This window comes from Dromaius novaehollandiae, chromosome 1 (assembly GCF_036370855.1).
Source record: "Dromaius novaehollandiae isolate bDroNov1 chromosome 1, bDroNov1.hap1, whole genome shotgun sequence".
Taxonomy (NCBI): Eukaryota; Metazoa; Chordata; class Aves; order Casuariiformes; family Dromaiidae; genus Dromaius; species Dromaius novaehollandiae.
In genome coordinates this window covers 60,958,737-60,980,236 of record NC_088098.1, presented here as the reverse complement: position 1 = coordinate 60,980,236, position 21,500 = coordinate 60,958,737, and the positions used below count along the sequence as shown (strand labels likewise).

At 46.1% G+C, this 21,500-nt stretch overlaps 1 protein-coding gene across 1 annotated transcript in view; it reads right to left on the bottom strand.

The window, feature by feature from the left end:
* The window catches only part of CREB3L2 (cAMP responsive element binding protein 3 like 2), an 84,354-nt gene extending 69,837 nt beyond the window's left edge, over window positions 1–14,517 (bottom strand). Inside the window, exon 1 of the mRNA XM_026119739.2 lies at window positions 14,261–14,517. Coding sequence (XP_025975524.1) covers window positions 14,261–14,365 — 105 coding nt within the window. The 5' untranslated portion in view covers window positions 14,366–14,517. The remainder of the gene's footprint in view (window positions 1–14,260) is intronic.
* Window positions 14,518–21,500: the final 6,983 nt, after the last annotated feature.

The following is a 21,500-nucleotide window of genomic DNA, read 5'->3' as shown; positions in this document are numbered from 1 at the left end:
TGAAAGTGCCTTAAAAAGTCTCAACTAAGAGAGGGCATGTAATTGAAAAAAGTCCCTCTAAGGCATTCTAGCAGTACTCTGAGAAGTCAGAGTCTTTTCAAAATCATTGCCTGTTCTTAGGAGCGGGGAAAAAAAGGGAAGAAGAAAAAGCACTTGACATCTCACTTCTGCTTTTATATCCATATTTCCCATTCTGTTTTGCTAGCCACAGCAGAAGCGTCCAACTCCTAAGAGGCTGCTTCCGTGGTGAGGGCAGCAACCTAGGCCAGAGCAGAACTGCCCCTCTATGTGCTTTCTGTATGGACACGTGATCCTAAGAGAGATCTGTTCCTGACCTGCTAACGGAGCATAGCAACTCCTACTGTCGCAAGGTGCTCAGATCCACTATGTAGCCAAGCAGAGATGACATAAGGCAACTTTCCAAAGAGACATCTATCGTGTGTCAACCACAAGAGAGCTAAGCATGCATTCAGGCTACAAACATCTAGAATGGTTTCAGGTATTGCATCGCTGTCACGTATTACTGCCCTACTGCTACAGGTTGTCTTTCAACTAGAGAACGGGAAAGAGAATCATAAGGAGTACTCTTCTGCTTCACAAATTAATGCCGAAGGATTAGGATTACTCATCTCTACCATTCTCCAATGAGTGGAAGTAGTTACTCCAAGCAGCAAGTATAATTTCAACCTCTCCTGCTCAATCCAGCAGTCTGCTCTCTGGCTGATAGGACCATCAAAGTTAAGAGTCAAGTCCCCCCACAAACTATGCAGAGACTGATTAGGTATAACTATTGTTCTATACAGTTTACATTTCACAAAATTTTTAATCAATACAATGAAATATATATATCCAATGACCTGCAAAGACTCTCCAGTTACTTTCAAATCTGCCATCTCAAAAAAATGAAATCAGGTCTGTTTGCCTATATCTGTTTTTCATAAAATCCTATAGACCAGGGTTAAATCATACGCCTATCTTTCCACTCTAACCATGGAACCCCACAACTGCTTCTCTGTAATTTTTCCATGCAATTGATACAATATTTCCCAGCCTTTAGCTTTTATTTCCTCCCCTTTACCATTTTCTCCATCAACTTAATGTGTTGATATTTTCTCATCATGTCATGATCTACAGAAAATCAGTATCAACAAGCCAAACCTCTCCTCTGGGATCTTTTAGCCTATTTGTATTTCCAGTTAATCAATTCATCAGTTTCGGGAAGTTCTGCAATCGGATTACTGATAATGGTTAATTATCATACCACGACATTAAAAAGAAGCCCCCATACTGTCCTTACCCTTGCTAACAGCACACTATACCCTAGATTTTCTTAGCTAGTCATTATCAGCTCCTCTCTGCTTCACGACCTCTGCACTGATTGCTATTTATTTATTTTTTACCCTATGGTATTACTGGGGGAAGAGCATTTTCAGAGGACATTAACAATGGAAAAAAGAAAAGGCTAAGGAGATCCCAAGATTCATAAGCCTCTTCATGAACAATGGCAGTGTTATTCCTAGCACAGCGCTCCAAAGAGATCTTGCCAAGCATACAATGACATTCATTATTTTCCCAGTGTTATAGAAACTGCAGCTGAAACCAACGTTTTTGCAGGCTCGCTATTCTGGTACTGATACTGAAAAAAATCACATTATAGACCTCGCCCTCATATGAAACTGAGAAAGAAGCCTCAAAAATATTAGTAAGAGCTTAAACTGTTCTGATCATACCACTTCCACATCCTCTTCCAAACACCTGCCAAGGCAATGCATATTTAATGCTTTAATCTTTCCTCATAAACCAGCTACTCCAACCACCCATTCTTGCTGTTCTTCTTTGAATTCCCCCAAATCAATCTTTCTCTCTTTCAGATAGTCAGGTGTCAAGAACTACAAAGCCCACAGCCAAACTGGCATGCTAACTCCTACAAGTCCAAGCTCTCTACGCATCTCCCCAAATCATGCTTTTCATCATCGTAGCACGACTATGGCAGCATCATAGTTAACTGGCCATTCACAGGCATAACCCCAGCTCCTTCAATATACAGACTTTACAGCTTTCTCTGTTGAGTAACTGTTTCAGTTATCTCTTCCCCTGGCCTTCAGCACTGTAAGTTTCTTCAGATTCCCATTTCTTGCCTGTACTTCTAACCTCCTTTTTTCCTCAAATACGTGCAAGTTTGAAACAAAAGCAAGTGAGTCTAGAGAGCCCTTGTGGCCCAGCTCCAGCTGCTACATCACATAATGCCTTTCTTAAACCCTGAAACTCCATCTTAAAACCAGGTAGGGCTTTTTGCCCCCAATTAATCTTGCAAGAAAGCTGTTCCAGGCAGCATACTGAGAGGATTTTTGTCCATGCCTCTCTTCCAGATCTTTTTGGTGAGAGCTAAAAGGAGATTTTCTGGACATGAAATACCTTTAACTGTAGTAAGAAGTTTAAAAGACATTTACTACACAGTTTTCAGTATCACACTGACAGTATTTCGTTGTTTTTCATCTTAAAGACATGTTTGTACTTGAGAGAGAGAAAAAAAAAAAGCAACATAATTCAAGTCCATCTTTCTCCTGCAACTTGGCAAAATATTTATAACAACCCAGCAATCGTGTAACGCCAATCCCCAGGGCAGATACCCTGCAGAACCTTCTCAGCTGAGAAAGGAATACTAGATAGCAATTCAGCTGAAATTTCGCACAAGTTAGGACAGCTGCTGAGTAAGTAGCCACAAGTCACCCCAAGCGAGAGCAAAGGCAAGACTTTTCTTTCCCTTTTAGCCCTTCTTGCCTGTGAATTAAAGCATCCACTGAAGGCTATGTGGAGCGAGACAACGCAGCAGGAACAGAGCTGCAAAGCACCAAGACACGAGGAGAAGACACATTTCATACTCAGAAAGCCCACGCATTAAAAACAGTGCCAAACGCGACTTCTGCCATGCTTGTGCATTTAGGAAGGCAGGCGGGAGTGGCACTCTCCAGCTGCCAGCGGGGCTGCCTGCCGGCAGGGCTGAGCACACTGAAACGGCACATCTGGAGGCCAGCGGCAGGCACCCGCTCGCTCCCTCTCCCGCCTGGCTAAGAGCCGTCCTCAGCTGCTAACTGCGCCCACGAGCCCTTCGTGCCGGTCTCCAAAGTCTCCGATGGCCTTGGCTTCATCTCCTGCCGGCAGGTGGAGGAGGGATGGGAGAGGGGTGCCCAGAGAGACGGGGCAGGCAGCAACACCGGCATCCATCTCCAGCGTCAAGAAGGGAAAAGTTTTTCCATGAGTCACATCTCCGAGGATGGACAAACAGAGAAAAACCAGCCCAAATGAATGTCCCTCGCAGAGCGTGCCGCTGTCAACCCAGCATCACTTGTGCAGCCGGGCAACAGGAGGCTGCAGCAAAGAGGAGGAGGAGGAGAGGAGAGGGTCAGGGAAGGGAGCTGTGGCACAAAGGAACCAGAGTGAGACGTATGATCAGCGCTGATGACTAGACTGGTTACACCCGAGATGAGAAGGACAGATGTTTTGCAGACAGCCAGCAACTGCCTCATATTACAAAGTATGAAAACAGACAATTTAATGTCATATTTTCCTCCATCTTTATCCTTCACTAGCAAGGACAGCTCGATGAAAGCCAGGTATTTGGCTGTTAGAAATATCTTTCCTAGTCTCGACTGCTTCTGAAGACCCCATCTTGTCCTTGCTGTCACAAGCCTTCCCCAAGGGTAACGGTCGCATCACTGCATCTGCTGTGAAAAAAGCAGTAGGAGCAGATCAACTCTCTACTGTGCTTTTGCTCCTAGATTTTGGCTCTGCGCACACTTGGAGTACAGGCAAATCTCTTCTTTGGGTACGAGAAGCTCCAGAAATGAAAACGTATGCTTTCAGATAACCCACACAAAATCAAGGCTAAGGCAAGCAAATTACTGAGGCTGACAGAAGAACCTATGGGAGACTTGGCAAAAGGCAGCCTTGGCATAAACTTCCCCTGTGTGTGAAAACTGCACAGCTGCTGGACTGTGGGGATCACAAGAGAGAGATCTGCTCAGTGTTCAGGGGCACTGGATGGTTGGTTGATTTCTTTTAGCTTTTCTGTCTACAAAAATCCCTGTGAGCCAGTTGCATGAAGAGCGGGTGGTCTCTTTCCACACCTATCATTTCAGGGTTAGTTGTAAAAAGGACATAAAAGAGACAGTGGCCTATCCCAAAAGGCTTTAGGGGGCATATAAGAAAGATAGCCTTGAAAAAACAGGGTGGGCACTTACATGGTCACATCATGTGACAGAGAAGCAAGTGGGCAAGACACACAGATATTTAATCAAGGAAATCCTGACCAAAATTATGGATGCCTCAACAAACCACAAGTCCAAAACACAACCCTGAACATCATGTTTATTTCATACAAGCAAAAAAGACATGCATAAGAACTATTTCTTCAGGATGGCTGGAACTTAGTCCAGTTTTTCTTCTTCCCTTTCAGTAAATCCAACTCCGAACTGCAGAACAGGCAAAAATTTTGCTTCTGTGAAACTCCGTTTATCGGCAACAATAGTTTCCTAATAAAAATCAACAAAAGCAAGAAGTCTCATTCACTTAGTTTATGGAGACAGGAAAAACTTCGGGATCAAACCACTGCCCACCAGTGCAGTATCTAAGTCTAAATAAGCCAGTTCTTGAATTCATGAGTGTTTTGCAATCACAGAGCAGTTCAAGTGGGAAGGGAGCTCAGGAGGTCTCCAGTCCAACCTCCTGCCCAAAGCAGGGTGAGGTCCGAGCTCAGACCAGGTTACTAAGGGCTTTACCCAGTCAACTTGAAAACTGGATGGAGCTGGCACAACCTCCCTGGGCAATCTGTTCCAGTGCTTGCTCATGGTGAATGAGTTTTTACTTATAACAAGTCTGAACTTCTTTTGTTTCAATTTATATCCATTTTCTCTCATCCTCTTGTCCTGCACTGGTGTAAAGAGCTTGCCTATTTTTCCAACCTTTTCTACAGACCTTTACATCACAACCTCCTAATTTTGGAGTAGAAAAATTAGACAAGATGTTCCAAATCTCAGATATTTATAAATGCTTTCCTTGCTTCACAAGCCATCACCTGCTTAAAAGCAATTTGTCATGGCTCAATATCCTGTTTACTTCAAAACCTGCAGCAGCACTCTCAGCAGCTTTGGTGCAAAACGAGCACGCATCCTTCCCCTCCCTATCACCCATCTCACACAAGGAAGCACGTGTCTCACTCCAGCAGGCAACCTCCCCTCCAGCAGGAGCGGACAGATGAGCGCTCCAGCATGTCACGGCATAGCCGGGGCTCGTCCCCACATGGCTGCAGGAGAGGAGCTCACCCGGCACCTGCAGCTCCGAGAGCGCCATGAAAGCAGCACACCAGTGATATTGCTCTTTGCAATATAGCAAAGAGCTTCACTGCCCTCCTGCATCTCAGCTTGGGGCACACTCAGTGGCAGGAAGGAGGCCAGCAGCTCCCAGGGTCAGAGGCCTGCCTGAAGCTCCCAAAGAGGTTATCAGAACAGCCTGGTCCCTATTGCTCACCCCATATGACAGATTGTTTGAAAGGATGAAACCAGCCCCAGCGCAACTGCAAAGGAATGCTTTTTCTTGGCACAGAGAGGAAAGAGATGAAGTGGGTGTCAGATTTTTCCATTAGACTTTTGCTTGTCACCACAGCCAAGCAGGATTGCATATAGAAGACAAAGCTGGTTAGTGGCAGATGGCAAAAAAAAAAAAAAAAAAAAAAAAAAAAAAAAAAAGTGACTAGCTCCCAAGACACAGAGAAGGCACAGAAAGGTCACTGGCACTGTTAAGCAATGCATTTGGACAGATGGCAGCTATGGAGATAGCTCCAGTAATTCAGGTCTATCCCATTTAACCAACAACCTTTTCTTATTTCCTTACAGGGCCTTCTCTGCTTCCCAACTTGCCCGCATGAGGGGATGCATTCCTTATTTGACAGAGCACTTCCTTCCTGCACACCTTTAATACTGATAGTATAACCCAGCTCAGAGACTCTGTCCTGTGGTTGCAGGCTACAGTGGAGAGTGTACAGACAGAGAGAGAGAGTTACAGTCCCTGCTACAAAGAGCTCAATGCCTCAGACTGGAGAAAGAGAGTACAAGCAGAAGAAAGTCTTTTACATGCATTTGCTAGGCCTTATTAAACCTCACAACTTTGTCCCGTCTTTATTACTGGCTATCACTTGCTTAAAAGAGGTGAAAGGGTAACATGTTTGCCAGTAAAGATGGCATCCAAAGCCATGATTTTTTTTTTTTTTTTAAACACACCTTCTATAAAAGTGAGAGACAAGACAGGCAATTTAGCATCCAGCACAGCCTGTACTTTGTACCAAAACTCACCATCATGGAGGGGTGGCAGTACCATCAACTCAATCTGTCTGAGATTATCTGCTCAGTGCTTCATCTAACCCTTGCTCTATCCATTTCTCTGCTATGTATCCACACTCACCTCAAACAACCCTTCTTTCTGTTCATCCTTGACCAACTGCCTCCTCCAGGTAATCCCCTTTCTTTCCAATGTCACATCCAAAAATAGCCCAGTGGCATCACATATAAATATATATGTATGTATGATGTATGTCCCCAAAGCTAGCCAGACTATTTCCACTGCCCATTCCTTTAGCCCAAAATGCAATCCCACCACACCCTTTCCCCAGCCAAATATTCCCACCACCCTTCTCACATCAGCACTAGCACCCGGGCTACTACAAAGTAAACTCAATCAGGGAACTGATCCTACTGAAAAGTAATTTCTTGCATAAAAGTCAGTTTTCAATGGGATGAGCCCCTGGCAGCTGCCACCACAGCCTGCCACCGTAAGCCTACCGTTACATCCAGGTGCAGAACCACACTGCCAGCACTTATCACCCAGAAAAACACACAGCCAAAGGGCATCTAGATAGTACTGATTTGTCACGTACATGACTCATGAAGAGATGAACGGGGAGTAACAGCAGAAATTAATGTGCATTCCCTGGAAAACCAGGTGCAAAGCTGTTCTGTGGGAGATCTTCCTGCAGACTCACTCAAAATGCACATCTCTTGGCAAAAGAAAAACTGCATGAGGGAGTCGGAAGAACTGAAGGACCTGATCAGCTCAGTGGAGGCAGCCAATACGGCGTATGAAAGATGGCATTGAGCTTTCACCCTTAGACTGTCGTCGGTAATTGTTAAAACTCTCATCCACAAAATGTTCCTCCAAAAGTAAGAGAAGCAGCCCAAATCCATGTCCAAATCCAGCATTACAATGTGACTGGAAAGCAGCTTTTGGGAGTGTGGAGAGGAGAGAGTCCTGGATGCAAATGAAGGACAGCAGAGCCTGTTAAGTCATATTTGGATACAGCACAAAAAAAGCAGCATCTATTAGCAAGTGCAAGGCCACCAAGCCAGCTTGTACGATCAGAGACCAAGGGCTGCTTTCAAGGGATACAAGCTCTTCACTTTCAGAGCAATAACTGAGTATCTCAGAGGTACTGTGACCAGCTGAGGGGCCACCAAAAAGAGCCCACAGCAATACAGACTGCAAAACTGCTGGGGAGGATGAGTAGCTAGCAAGACTCAGAACCAGTTAGGTGCCTCACAGTCTTGGGTAGGTTTTCAGCCCCTGAAGAAGCAGAGTCACTGGGGCTGTGTTGCTGACAACGTGCAAGCTCGCTGGAGCCACAGCACAGACTTTGAGGCAGATGTCCCCCTTCTCCTGCTGCAACCAAGCTGAGCACATCCATTTTGATGTAGCTCTAAAAAAAAGCGTATGGCCTTGCCTACCAAGGGAAGCACCCAGGCCACCGACCCCGAACCATGTCCCTTCTGTAACCACAGCACCGTATCACTGCATGCAATGGCTCCTCCGCAGCAGAAACCCTTTTATTCTGGAGTCGTCACTCCCCTCCCACATCCGTCAGCAGTTTGGAACCAAAGTGCCTTTGCCATGAGACAGCACAGCCAAAAGCCACATGGCAGGAAGCATGGACACAGGCCAGGGCTGGGGTATGTCAGTCAAAGGCCTATTTGCTTTATTTTTAAACATACTGAAACACCGTATGGTGGTTGCTGGCCTAGGGGTGATCAGATCTCATGAGGTACAAGCAAGAATGTGAAGGCAGGCTCATGGCAGAGGAGAAATGCGGACTCTTATTAATTGCTGCAGCTGAGAGCAACGCCTGAGAAGGCAAGAGGGACACACAGATCAAGCCAAACTGCACTATCCCCAGCCGGGATTTGTAGCTAGTCACCAAAATAGCTGGCCTCCTCCACAGACACAGATGCTTCTATGAAGAAGTGAGAAAAGACTGCTAGAATAAAAAGAAGTCAAGTTCTCCTTCTTTCAAAGGATAGTGGAAACTTATTTAATCACCACCTGTGAAAAAGCCCACAAGAAGCGACATTTTACAGGACGAAAAAGGACCCGCAAAGCACACAAGTGTTCCCACCATTCTTGCAGATAAGCTCAACAACTCCAGACACAGGAAAACCCTGTCTGGTAACAATGTGAATGAAATTCCTTTACCCCAGCTATCACACAGCCTGTTCCACACTTAACAACAACCGACCTTTCAAAGTAGGAAAATATTCATGTAGGACAGTGCAGACCAGTGACTTTCATCAAGAAAAAAAAAAAAAAAAAGTATTTTGTGTACGTTAAACGCTGGCTCATTCTTATCTGCCACGCTCCAAAGTCAGTCCCAGGACAGACTTAACACTTTTTCCAGCTCTCTTCCTCACGGCAGATCAAGCACTTCACTACACAGTTACGATCAGTCCAAATGAAACCCAGCCAGCAACCCAATACCCTTATTTTTCTAAATTTAGCTGACAGAAAGCATGAGGGTAAGGGTAAAGTTTCAAAGTATCACCCATGCATCTAGCCCAGCTTTTAGAGAAACTGTAAATAGTTCAGAACCATCACAGGTCCCTGACATGCCCCTTGCCAAACAGGAATGATTTTCTTATTTAAATTAGGTGAAGAAAGCAAGGGGAAAAATGACTTTCACTGCAAAGCAAATGGCATTCATTGCAAAGCACTGAGTATAACTAGTTCTGCTGTTCATCAGTGATGACCCTGATGCTTTTAATATGGGAAGGCATTCTCAAAATTTAATGCTTCTGCTTTGTAAGAAGTCTACATATAGCTATTTAAAATTTCACTTCCATACTTTTCCCTTTATTATTGAAGGATTTAGGCAAAATCCTTGAAGTTCCAGTTAGTAATTTTACAAGTTCTCCACCTAAAGTTAGCTGCCTTGTTCTCTGTATGAAGGTGTACAGAGAAGAAAGAACGATGGACATCAGCGTTCTTGTTAGCAGGCAGCAGGCTAAATCGCACTTCCAAAAAATGAAGTACTCCATCTCCTTCCCCCCCGCCCCAGGCCAAGTCAAAAACAATTAAAGCAGACTGTATTAACACTGGATTTTACAGAGGGCTACCTTATGTACATGCAACCACCACGGAATAAGACACAAGTAGCTCCGCATCCATATGTGTCATGGTAACTGCAGCTTTTAATTAAATACACAGATTGTAAAATCATGCACTGTATTTGTTTTCACTTGATTATTGCCATACTCTGAAAAATACAGGCAATCCAAGGAACTCACTCAGATGTACTCCTTCTGCAGAAGTCATCAGAAGACTAAGTAACAGTGATCAGTGTTTTTGCGACAGAGGAAATGAGTCACTGCAAACTCCTGGGGAGATTCAGAAGCCTGTAATGGACAATTTTTATCTGAACAAATAAGCCTGGCTCAAAGTTTCCCCAGCTCTTCTTAGATGACAGTCTCAACTCTAAACTCCAGCACTGCCGCGCTCTTAAGCATTAAGGGCCAGCTGTTTTGGTTTTGTTCTCGCAGGGAGATCACAGTCCAGAGACTGTGCTGAGACCTGAGACTTTCCATGCCGCTGTATGCTGACTCACACCATACATATTTTCTATGGTTGATACGCTCATAGTATCATCAGTGACATGACAATGGGTTACCTAGCTCAAACATCCTTCAGAAAATGATACCAGTGATGAGAGATTTGAGGCACTTCAATTTTTCGATATGAGCTGCAAGCCTAGCAGTCAGGCCCTGAAAAGGATGAGCAATTTGGGCTACTTTGCGGTTAAAATGCTTTCCACTTAACTACTAAAAAAAATAATCAGGATGCAACATCTGAGAATTTCAGTCTATTTAAGTCAACTGCTGCCCCCACAAACCTGCAGGGCAGGTGAAGTTCTGTATCTGCAATGCCAAGACCATAGCCATACTTACACTCATCTGCGTTTTCCTACCATCTGGAAGAAGCAGTCAATAGCTAATGGGTTAAACAAAACACAAAAAGGGGTTGGGGGGGAGACAGCCTCCTCAATATTAAATACAGAGCTTTTAAATGTCAAAGGCTTACAGAACCATCTGCCTTTCAACTGCCATCTAGCAATGGGGCAGGTAGTTGGCATTTCACAGCACATTTGTCAACAGACTTATCTATCTGCATTAGATCTGGCATTTGCCACTGAAGACGCCGTCCCAGCTGGGACATGCACAACTGCAGACCAGCTCCAGCAGAGACCTATGAACGCAAGCAGAGCTCTCCCACTTCAAGTCTGCCTGCATTTCATGGGGAGTAACAGCACTGACAAGAAGGTGAGAACTTGCAACCCGGCCATATTTCTGCTCTCCTTGCGTAGCAGCAGGTTTCTCGCTTCCTTTCTGTTGGACTGCCACAAAAACAAACAATAAATACACATCATAATAATAATACCTTGCAAAATGCTAGGGTACAGCATTACCAGATACATTACATGCAGACACATCACGCATGTTGTAAAAACACCTTTGGGAAATCTTTCAGCCTCTTCTCAGCTGGTAAACTAAACCACTCTGGAAAAAATAACTGTTACAGAGCTATCTGGCATCCAGGTGATTACTACAAAACATGCAGACTTTAACGAGCCACCTGAAGGAAGGCTGCCTGCCAAAGCCCAGCTGAGCTCCTCAAGGTCCCGTGTTTCTCCCAGCACAGCCGATGATATCACCAACACCTACGGCGAAGCAGGGAAACTGCTCCTCACACTGCTTCAGGCGCTGGTGAAATCATCAGCTGTTAAAGAGAAATTTAAAACCCTGTGAGGCTGGATTTGGGCCCTGGTAATTGAAACAGTCTAAAATGGAGGTTGAGTTTTTAAATGTGTGCATACTTTCGCACTTGTCGACTAGCTTCAGATCATGAAGCAGATCCATGAACAGCTTTTGTGGGAGTGAAAAGGTTAAAATTTAACTTAAAACACACAAAAGGCAGCCAGCAGAGAATTCTCACCCTTGTCTGCCTGCACACACAGGTTTGACTTCAGAAGGAAACATCCTTCTTCCTGCTTCTGAATTCTCTTATCAGTTTTCCTCCTTTCCCTCCTCCCCCCATGTCTGTCTGGTGCACACTCCCAGGACAGCATGACTACTCCAGATACCTTTCTTAAGCCTTAGAAGTTTTTTGAATACAAACTTGCACATACAGCTGTGTGGAGAACACACTGCCAATTCTTATACTGAGCCACCAGTTTCACTTGGCTGAAGGAATAAACTTTGCAGGTGTCCTGCACCATGGCGTGCTAGTCCTCTAAGATAACTCTGATCTGAGCAAAGCAACCTGTTCCACCACTTCAACTACAACTATGGGATGCTCAGAGAGCATGCAAAGATCAGAAGATGCCATAAGGCACATGTCCCTCAGCTGTGAATGGGACAGCATAGGCTATGGGCACTCCTGCAAAGAGAGCACAGGAGGGTCAACTTATCATTTAGATCTTCTCAGAAACACCATGCAGTGAATTTTCATACACAGGATAAGCAGCTGGGTCAAACCAGTCCTCTGTGATCCAAAGCATAAAGCAGGAAAATAACAGATGTTTTATCCAGAGGGGTTTTTTTTTTTTGGGGGGGGGGGTGTTAAGTGGTCCTACAAAGCTCTGGAGCAGAGTTTGCGTTTCACAATGTTTTCCTCCAGAGCACGATGGACTTTGCCAAAGAAATAAAGTATGACAAGCAGAAACATATATTCTTCCCCTCACGAGAGATCATTACAGAAAACCTTCTTTTTTTTCCTTCAAAGATCCTAATACCCCAGGACACCTACTTTATTCACAGCACTTAGTTGCTTTTTTTTTTTTTTTTTTTATTGATGACTTCACTTGGAATTCTTTTCAACAACAAAGATAAATTGATTTCATGCTTTTTATTTCATTTTAAGATGGTCCCTAAAGAGGCTGTCTCTTTATGAACTCCTAAAAATCAATGTCCAGGTAGAATTCATTACTCCCAGCAAAGGAGAATACGTGCCAAGGTTTTGCAGGCCCAGCTATGCACTTCCTCTTGCAAAACACACACTGCTACAGCTTCCAAAGCATAAAAATCCCAATAAACTTGAACACAACAAAGGGGGAAGCAGCATATTTCCATTCACAGGACAGCCAGAATTTTGTTTCTCAAGCTACACTTAAAACCAAGAGATAGGCTCCTTGAAATGAGACAGAAAACATATGTATGCATATTAGGGCAGACACAAGTTCTGGCTCAAGAGCAAGATCTCCTTCACAGCACTAATTAAGAGAGTACGAGAATACTAAACAGGAAATAAAAGTTAAGAGTGGCACCTTAATTCTCATCACTATAAGAATCCAAACCAAGCAGGAGGAAGTATCCCTGCACATCTGTAAAATCCAAGAGGGAGCACTCTCAGAAGGGCCTCTCGTTTCATTCACCAGCTTCCTTTTAGTCTTGTTAAACTAAAAAATCCCCCCAAAAAACAAAGTCACACACAGCAAAACAGCTGTTCGAAAGAACTTTCAATTTCTAACTGTTCCTGCTGGCTTATTAAAAAAAAAATTGCTTTCCCCCAGATCTATCAGAAGATATACATTGCGCAAGAAAGCACAAGAACTTTCAAAGGCAAAAAAGCTAAACAATGTTTAAAGACAGACGGTCACAGCAGGCAACAGACTTGCTTTCTGCTGATACCAGCTCTGGAGCTTGTGACCGACACATTCCCAGACCAGTCCAGCCACTGCACACGTCACAGAGTAAACGAGATCCTCCTCATTTCTCCTTCAAGACTCGCAAGGTACCAGAAGCCTGCCTCGCTGCAGAACCGCAACGGGGATCACCTCAGCTCCCGCAAGGAGAGGTTATTCCCTCTCCATGAGGTGTTTGCGCCATGCTTTTGAGTACTACAGAAGAAAGCAGAGAGCCAGGGAGGGAGCTGGCATCTGTGAAGCAACTTTCCTCAGGTGCTGCCGTATGCTAGTCCTCTCCACCGCATCACTCTGGGTCTGTGTGCGAGTGTGTGCTCGACAACTGCATCCAGCTCTCTAACTCTGGGCTTTGCACAGGCTGCAGACTTGGCAGTCTCCTCTGCATGCCGTCCCAAGCTGGTCCAGCTCATTTGCACTTCGGGCCCGTGCCTACACGGCTGGAAACGACTGCGCTTGCAGTAACCCTCTGGATTAACAGAGAAGCCATGCACCAGAGATACAAAGGCACATTTCTTCGGGGTTGTCCTAACTGTACCTCTGCACAAGCAAAAGTGTGGAGATGCCAGCCAAAAATCAAAACTTCAGGTGCTGGCCTTCAAAGCCATGAGGAACACTTTTAAGAGACCCCATACCCATACCATCTCTATGCGATACTTTTGCTGAAACTGGAGCGACAGCCAACGACCAGGCTCCAGGGGGAAAGAGAGCCCTTTGGCTGACGATGTCCATGTCCGGGTGCCAAGACGGAGCGGGACATTTCATCACTTCCTTCCCGTGCTGGGGGGAGACCAGGGACAGCGCCAGAACCACCTCGTCGCAGAGGAGGAGAGGCAGCCGGCCGCAGACCCCTCGGAAGGAGGCCGCAGCGGCGGGAGCATCTCGGGGAGGCGGCGAGGCCTCGGCTCAGAGGCGTCACTGGCAACCCCAGCCCCAACACAAGCCTGAAGGCACCCACGCACCCAACCTCCGCCAGTCGCCCGCAGCCAGGGCTGGGCGCGGAGGGAGGGAAGAAGCTGTGACATTTTGGGGCAGAGTGGCCAAGCTTCGGTTCAGCACGTGCCCGCGAAGGCGGCTGCCTCCCGGTGGGACGCGGCCAGCGGGGAGGCCCCACCACAGGCCCGGCAGGCGCGGGGCAGCTTCGCCCCCCGGCTCCGACGACCCCGCGCCCCAGCCCGGCCGCCGCCCGCTCGTGTCCGGGGCGGCCCCGTGGGCAGCGGAGGCGCCCCCCCGCCCGCCGCTCCTCCTCACCGTGTGGCCCAGCAGCGCGTCGGGGTCGGCGGGCTCGCACAGCTCGCTCAGCTTGCGATCCCAGTGCAGCAGCGGCGGCTGCTCCCCGCTGTCGCACACCTCCATGGCGGCCCGCGCTCGCCGGGACGCGGCACGGCAACCCGCCCAGCCCCGCCGCCGCTGCCCCCCGCTCACGCCGCGCCCATGGGCCCGCCCGCCGCCGCGCTCCCCGCCGGACCCGCCGCTGTTTGGGTGCCGGGGCGGGCGTCCGGGCGGTTACCTCCGCCCGCCACTCCCCCGCTCCCGCCCCCCGCCGCCCGGCCCGCCAATGGGGGGCGAGGAACGCGGCCGGGCCGCGGGCCGCGCCCCAATCAGGACCCGGCGCTCGGCGCCCGCACCGCTCCAGCTGTGGAATGCGGGCGGGGCTTCGCCCCTCTCGCGTCACGGTGTGGGCGAAGGTGGGAGACACACACACCCCCAAACCGCGCCCCGCGCGGCCAATGGGGCGCCGCGGGCCGCTGGAGCGACGGCCGCGCCAGCCAACGCGGCAGCGACAAGACTGCAGCCGCCGCGCACCGCACCGCCCCCGCGACGGGGTGGGGCCAGGCCGGGGGCGGCGTCGGGCCGGTGCGCGCTGAAGGCCGGCCGCCGGCAGCGCAGCTCCTGCCGGTGAAACTGCGCCACAGAGCCCTCTGCGCGCAGCCAGGCGGGGTGTTCGGGTGCCACAGGCCCGGCTGAAGGCAGAGAAATAACTTTCCTGACAGAGAGAGAAAAAGAGAGAAAATAAATAAATGAAAAAACGTTTAAACCACGCAGTTTAAAACACCGCTCTGCCCCCAGCTTGCCGGGCCTTCCCACCAGCCGCGTCCCCCTGGTCACAGCTGAGCCAACTGCAGGGGACATAAGCCTTGCTACGCCGGGGCATGAGGCTCGTCGCCTGAATGATGACGGGTCAACGGCTCCTAGGGGCTCGCGCTCTGGCTGTGAACATGCGTCGCCCAATTTCACAGCTTTGGCGGAACAGAAAGCAGAGCGTGTGAGGCAGGAGCTTTCCCCCTTTCAAAGGTGCGCTAGGCGGTGCTCGCGCAGTCCCTGTGGCGCCTGGGACAAAAAAATGAATAGCTGGATATTTATTTAGATGCGAGCCCCTGAGACCCGAAACCACAAACTGACATACCCACGTGAGAACAGCTCGCATGCAAAGACCTCGTGCTCCAGGCAAGCACGCCACAGGGACCAGCCTCCTGATTTTCAGCAAACACGCTCACTCTGGCCCGCGGATCCCCGTGGGCACACAAGAGGAGCCGCCTCACTCGGGGCAGGGCTCGACCAGCGCCCCCGGGCCCCTCCGTGTCCTCCTGGCATGGGGCCGGGTCTCCTGCCCCTCCTCTCCCACCACCACAGCAACGGCACCTGGTCCGGGCAGATCAAAGCGTTCGCTGCCCACCGAAGCGAGCAGCGGCGCCCGCGCAGCGCCCACGGCACGGCCAGAGCACTGAGGCAGAACAGCGAAGCCTCAGGCAGGTCCTTGCCCCCAGCTATCGTCTCCAGCTTAACGCATCCCGCAGCTGAATTCAAAGAAGCTTTCAAGAGGCTTATGATTTGCAATGCGCCAGCCACTGTGTCTTTCGATTTAATGAAAATGAAGCATTAAAATCTGAAAGTTCTCATGATCTGATACTACTGAGCACAGCTGTCAGAAGACATTTCAGAATGTATACTGTAAAAACAGCTGTTTCAGGATAACCTTTACCTTAAGGCTCTGTGCAACCAACATATTCATAGCAAAGACTGTTCTGTTGACTAATACTGTTCCCATAGTGCTAATCAACCAGCAATAAAAATTATTTCAGTCAATAGGAAATTTTGATATGTAAAACTTAGTTTCTTTCCATGCTGGGACAACAGTGACATTTCATCATCCTTTACGGATGAAAGATGCCCAATTCTCATGATTCAAGATACTGGGCATTCTTTGATACTTCATTTCAGCTCTTGGAACGAAATCAAAGCATTTTTTTGTGGGCCAGTTCAAAATTAATCGCCATTTCCATGTTGCATTGTGCCTGAACACGAAGGGTAACTGGACTTCCTGATTAAGTTCTTTGTCTTCTGTGGTTTAGACACACACCACCACCACCACCCCCGCTTTAGATTTTCTCTCCTGTGACACGCCATTTTCATTCGTGATACAGTCCTAGCTAAGGAGAGCCTAGACCAGCCCTCTGAGGAGGACAAAGTCATAAGGATTTCCCATGACCCATGAGGCACAACAGCAACGCAGAGCAGGAGAATAATGGTGACTTTGTCGGGGTTCAAGACCCTTCAGGAGTTACTATTCTTGTTTTCTTTCATCAAAAAAGAAATTAGAAAAAAAGTTCAACAAAACCTACATTATTTGGTGAAAAATATGAAGGGAAAATTCCCTAACCGCCTCAACCAAAGATCCCCTGCAAAGATGAGTTATTCTAAATTACTGGGAAACAAATCAGGCCAGTATATGCCCTCAGCAGCACAGAAAACATCTGAAGCCAAATTACTAGCATGCGAATTGCTACCTACCACTTTGGAAAGTCTGACCCCAGGCACAAACTCATTGTGTCCTGGCCTTTATCACACACTGGTGTTCAAGAAATTACATTGTGCCAGCCCCAAGAGATGTAGATTGTAAAACTTGTAAAGGTCAGTTCCTTCTCCAGAAACCTCCATGTTTTCATTGGATGTTTTCTTACTTTTAAAGCTTCTGTAGCTTTGTGATAACTCATTTAATGAAAGGCTCTCCAACACCCTATCTGCTAGCTGACATTAAATCACTCTAAAATTACTGGCTGCGACTAGAAAAGTTCCTTAGATGAGGCACTAAATGTTTTGCCTGCATGAGAAGCCTAATGGGACAGCTGTGTTTGCCTTGTAAGCCAGCAAAATAAAAGCAACATTAAAATGAGAAAGAAAGTGCTGGCTGGGTGAGTGCAACTTCGTTTATGGAACATGCTGAGGACCAAGGGTCTCACAAGGACTGGTCAGTGGGTTGAACCTTCTCCTCCTAGCACATTTCCCAAGAACAAATACTTACTCAGGAAACAAGTTGTACAGTAAGTACTTCTGTCCATTCCCCTCGAGTGACAGGGGGCACTTTCACTGACAGGAGATTAGGCACACTGCATAAACACCATACTGCCTTTCCTAATGATTTCCACTCTTTCTACATGATGTAAAATTGTGTCCCTCTCTCCTCTGCACTTTCCCATGGGTACTGAGGCACAGCTGCTGTTGTGGTACACAGTGCTACCGAGTACTTGTAAGCATCTTGGTGGATTTCTTTGTCCACAGAAATATTTTAAAACACAGAGACTCTTCATTTCTGTGGCTATTCACTAATACAAAACAGTATACTGGTAACTAGCCTATCCTAGACATCCTGTGCCTGCCATATTATCAATGTTATATCTCACTTTGGAGCCTTAATAGTTCTAAAACAATTCCCTGAGACTTTGTAAGGAAATATGGCTAAAAGCACTGCACAGTATGGCCCTGTATGGGAGCAACTAACAGCCCATAGAGGCCACACGGAAGTTTTCGTGGTATAGAACCAGTTATTCTCAGGAAAGAAATCTGTATTAGAAAGCTACTGCTAAAAATTGGCAGCACGCATAGGGCACCAAGAAGGAATAAATAAAACTGGAGGAAATTAATCCTTTCCAGAGAACATTAATTATTCAGCATGCTGGTACAACACATAAGATAGCAGTCTAATGCATCGTGCATTGCAACTCACTACCTACCATTACACCAGAAAACAGACACTGTGGAAAGACACACACAACCACAAAAACGGCAAGAACATTATTCAGACACAACTATCCTCTTAACTTTTTCCCATATTGTTGGGAGGATTTTAAATTGTCATTGGAAACTAGAAAAGCTACTAGCATGTTGAAAAATCAAGGCTGTTTTTCAGTGTTTCATAACTTCCCTCGCAGAGCTGCTTTAGTAGCATTTTTAAGTTCCAAGTCATCTAATTTTGTGAGCATTTTGGTCTCTCCTTTTGTGTAAGACAAGTTCTTCACCACAGACATCTGAACCATATTTGAACTCACTATCCTGTATAGGGACACAATGCAAAAATTGACCATCAATCTACAAGATAAGAAGATAAGTTTGTATTGTCTGAAAAGAAGCAGGCTTAGGGGAGGAGGGGAGAGCACAACTTTCTTTTACTCAGCACTCTGTTGCCTCTCTGCAAGAAGCACTGACCACACAGAAAACCCACACGGAAAACCAAACTAGCTGAGAAAGAGAAGGCTGTTAGGGTAGAACTCCAAGCAAACACCACTAACTTTAAATATCAAAGAAAACAACCAGCAATAATACAAGTTTGTAAGGTAAGTCACAGAAAGCCTGGCAAGGGAAAGCTGCTCTCTTTTCATTGCAGATCCGGGTTGCAGAAGCCATGACTCTCGTGACCACATCATTACTCAGTTCTAGATCAGGTTGGTTGCACAAAGGCTCATTAAATATTTACAGTTAACATTTTTCTGGCTTGTGACAACTGGGATCAAAATAACCACCCATTTACTAAAGCCATTTCGTTTAAAGAATCTTTAAAAGTCACCCAGCAAGAAAAAGACAAATAGGAACAAAGCCTGCAGGACAGCAATTGTTATTTATTTTGAACATGAATGAATGAAACATCTTACCCCTTAAAACCCATTAAAAATAGCAACTTTTAGAGCAGGCGAATTTCTTCAACAAAATTAGCAACTCTTAGAAGACGCAGTGCACAAACCTCAGTACTAAAAATAACGCAAAGCATGGCTTGACTATCAGTTTCTGATCACCGTAGTTGCTGGAGATTGTTCTGAAATTGCAAAGTATGATGAGCTAGTTGATATCCTATCTGGGACATAAAGCAACAAGCAGAAGAAAGAAACCTTATACAAACTAACAGGCATTTCCCACAAGAGGATCTCTCTGTAGAAACCCCATGAAAGTTGATTCCTTTTCAAGGATGTCCTGTGCAAACACATTACTTACACTGCCCAGTAACTGATTCTGCGGTAATAAAGCGCATTTCTTGTGTAAATGAGATCTGAATCACACTGCTGTGTGAAGAAGCTCCCCCCACCCAGCATCACCAAGGGAAAACAGGACAGGATCTCGCTAGAACAGCAGCTGAGCCTTAGTTTGTGTCTACAGACATGCTCAAATGCTTTGCAAAAAGGCTTCCACCATAGAAATTTCAGAGTCAAAAACAGAAGGTGTGCCTCAGAACAGTTAAGTTCTCTTCCTACAAACCTGGCATTATATTCCTTCTCTGACATGAATACTCATGAAAGATGTGAGATGGCCAGTACTGGAGACAGCCTACTATTAAAACCACATAATTGGTACACTGACAGAAATGTAAGTTCCCTTTACCAGAATATTCCTCCCTCCTGTATCCAGGGACTTCTCAAAGCTCTAATTCAGCTTTCCTGCCTTTGCAATTCATGGCCTCTCTGCATGGGCTTTTATCAGGCTCCCAAAGGCAATGCTAGTCTTCACAACAGAAAGCCGGGACAGGGTTCAAACACTTCCCCCCTTCATGCAGGGCACCAGGCAGTCACCAGGATGCAGTCTTTGGGCAGGTGTGAAGTCGAAGCAGACACTTGGTGGTAAAAGGTTTTAGTAATTCTGTACTAATCCAAGCTGTCAGTCACACTTAATCCATTTTGTTAGTCTGTCCTCAGAAATTATGAGTCATGGAACAGAAGAAAGAATAGATGGTTCTGCCAAAGAAATCAGCCCCATGTCATTGAAGTATCCCTCATGTTACCCCATACATCAAGATGGGTGAATTATATCTATGCTTTCAAATATGGGTCACACTTCAGTAAAAGCTGAAAAAATGTTCTTTGCTGTCTAGCATTTTGAAAGCTCTTAACAGGCACAATGCCTATGGTGTCTTCCTCAAGCCAACTACAGCCAGGAAAAAGCACAGGAGAAGAGTTTCCTACACCTTATATCAAACTAAGAGAAATAACTGAGTGGCACTGAGCTGCTTCACAGTCCAGAAGAGCTCTGTCTCAGGGCTGTTACGAAACACTCCAAATACTTGGTTAAAATACCCTGTCATTCTTTAAATAAATCATCTCCATTTTTTCATCTTTTTCAATTTATCTCTAGAAATAAACAAAGTAAGTTCCTTGAGAAGATCAAACACTTTTAAAAAGCCCTAGTTGTTGCCAGCAATCAGGGTTTGCTTAGTCCAGTTTACACAAGAGGTTAACTAGGACAAGCAAAATCTGAATGCCATTTACCATGGGACAGCATGCACAAATACTCATTGACTAGCTATAAACAAGGTATCACTGTATTTAACGTAATAGATGCCACCTCCATTCTTCTACACTCCCTTACAGAGCGAGTAACTAGCCATTAACACACACACACAAAAAAGAGAAAAAGATAGTATATATATAGGTTGATTTTACACTTTCTTTCCTCTTAATCAAAATTACTTTGTTATAGATTAACTTTGCCCAATAGCTGCAAAGCAGACGTGGGAGATGCATGCACAACATACAGCAAAAATAACCAGTGGCAAAGGTAACTATGTTTATTGCTAAGGCAGTATCACTTACGAAAATCTACCCTAGTGCAAAGCTGTGATGAACATCCAAGATACTGTATGGCTTTTCAAGCAGAATGTTCTCAAGATAGGTACACATGCAGCAGGGACAACACAAAAATCTCTAAAAGTTTATTAGCAACTTTAAATGGAAGAACCAGAAAAGCAAGAAAAGTCAAAGTTCTTGAGCAAATATTTTCTCTGTTGGCACCTAATCCTGTATCTTGTGCTAGCTCAACTCTGCCCTCATCCTGAGCAACAGGCAGAAATCAGCACAAACCATTCAGCCCTCACCCTTCCAGAGAAGAGTTCTGGCTAAGATTCACACCTGCAGCAGTGAAGGTAATCCTCACTACCACCTCTACCCCAAGTCTGGAGTAGAAAGCCAGCTCCAAAGCAGGCACTGTCAGTTGTGTAAGCCATGTGGACCTCCACCATCACAGCAGGGTGCAGAAAAGGAGGCAATCACTAAATAAACAGAGGCATAACTAGACAAATCCTAGCTTTCAGCTGCCCAGAAGGATTGTGTGGGCCAAATACAGGCTACTTTAGAGGTACACTATTATAAAACCCATAGCAGTTCTCATATCCTTCTTGCCTAGAACCAAAAGGAAGAAAACAACATTCCTCCCTATTTCGGCACCCATAATC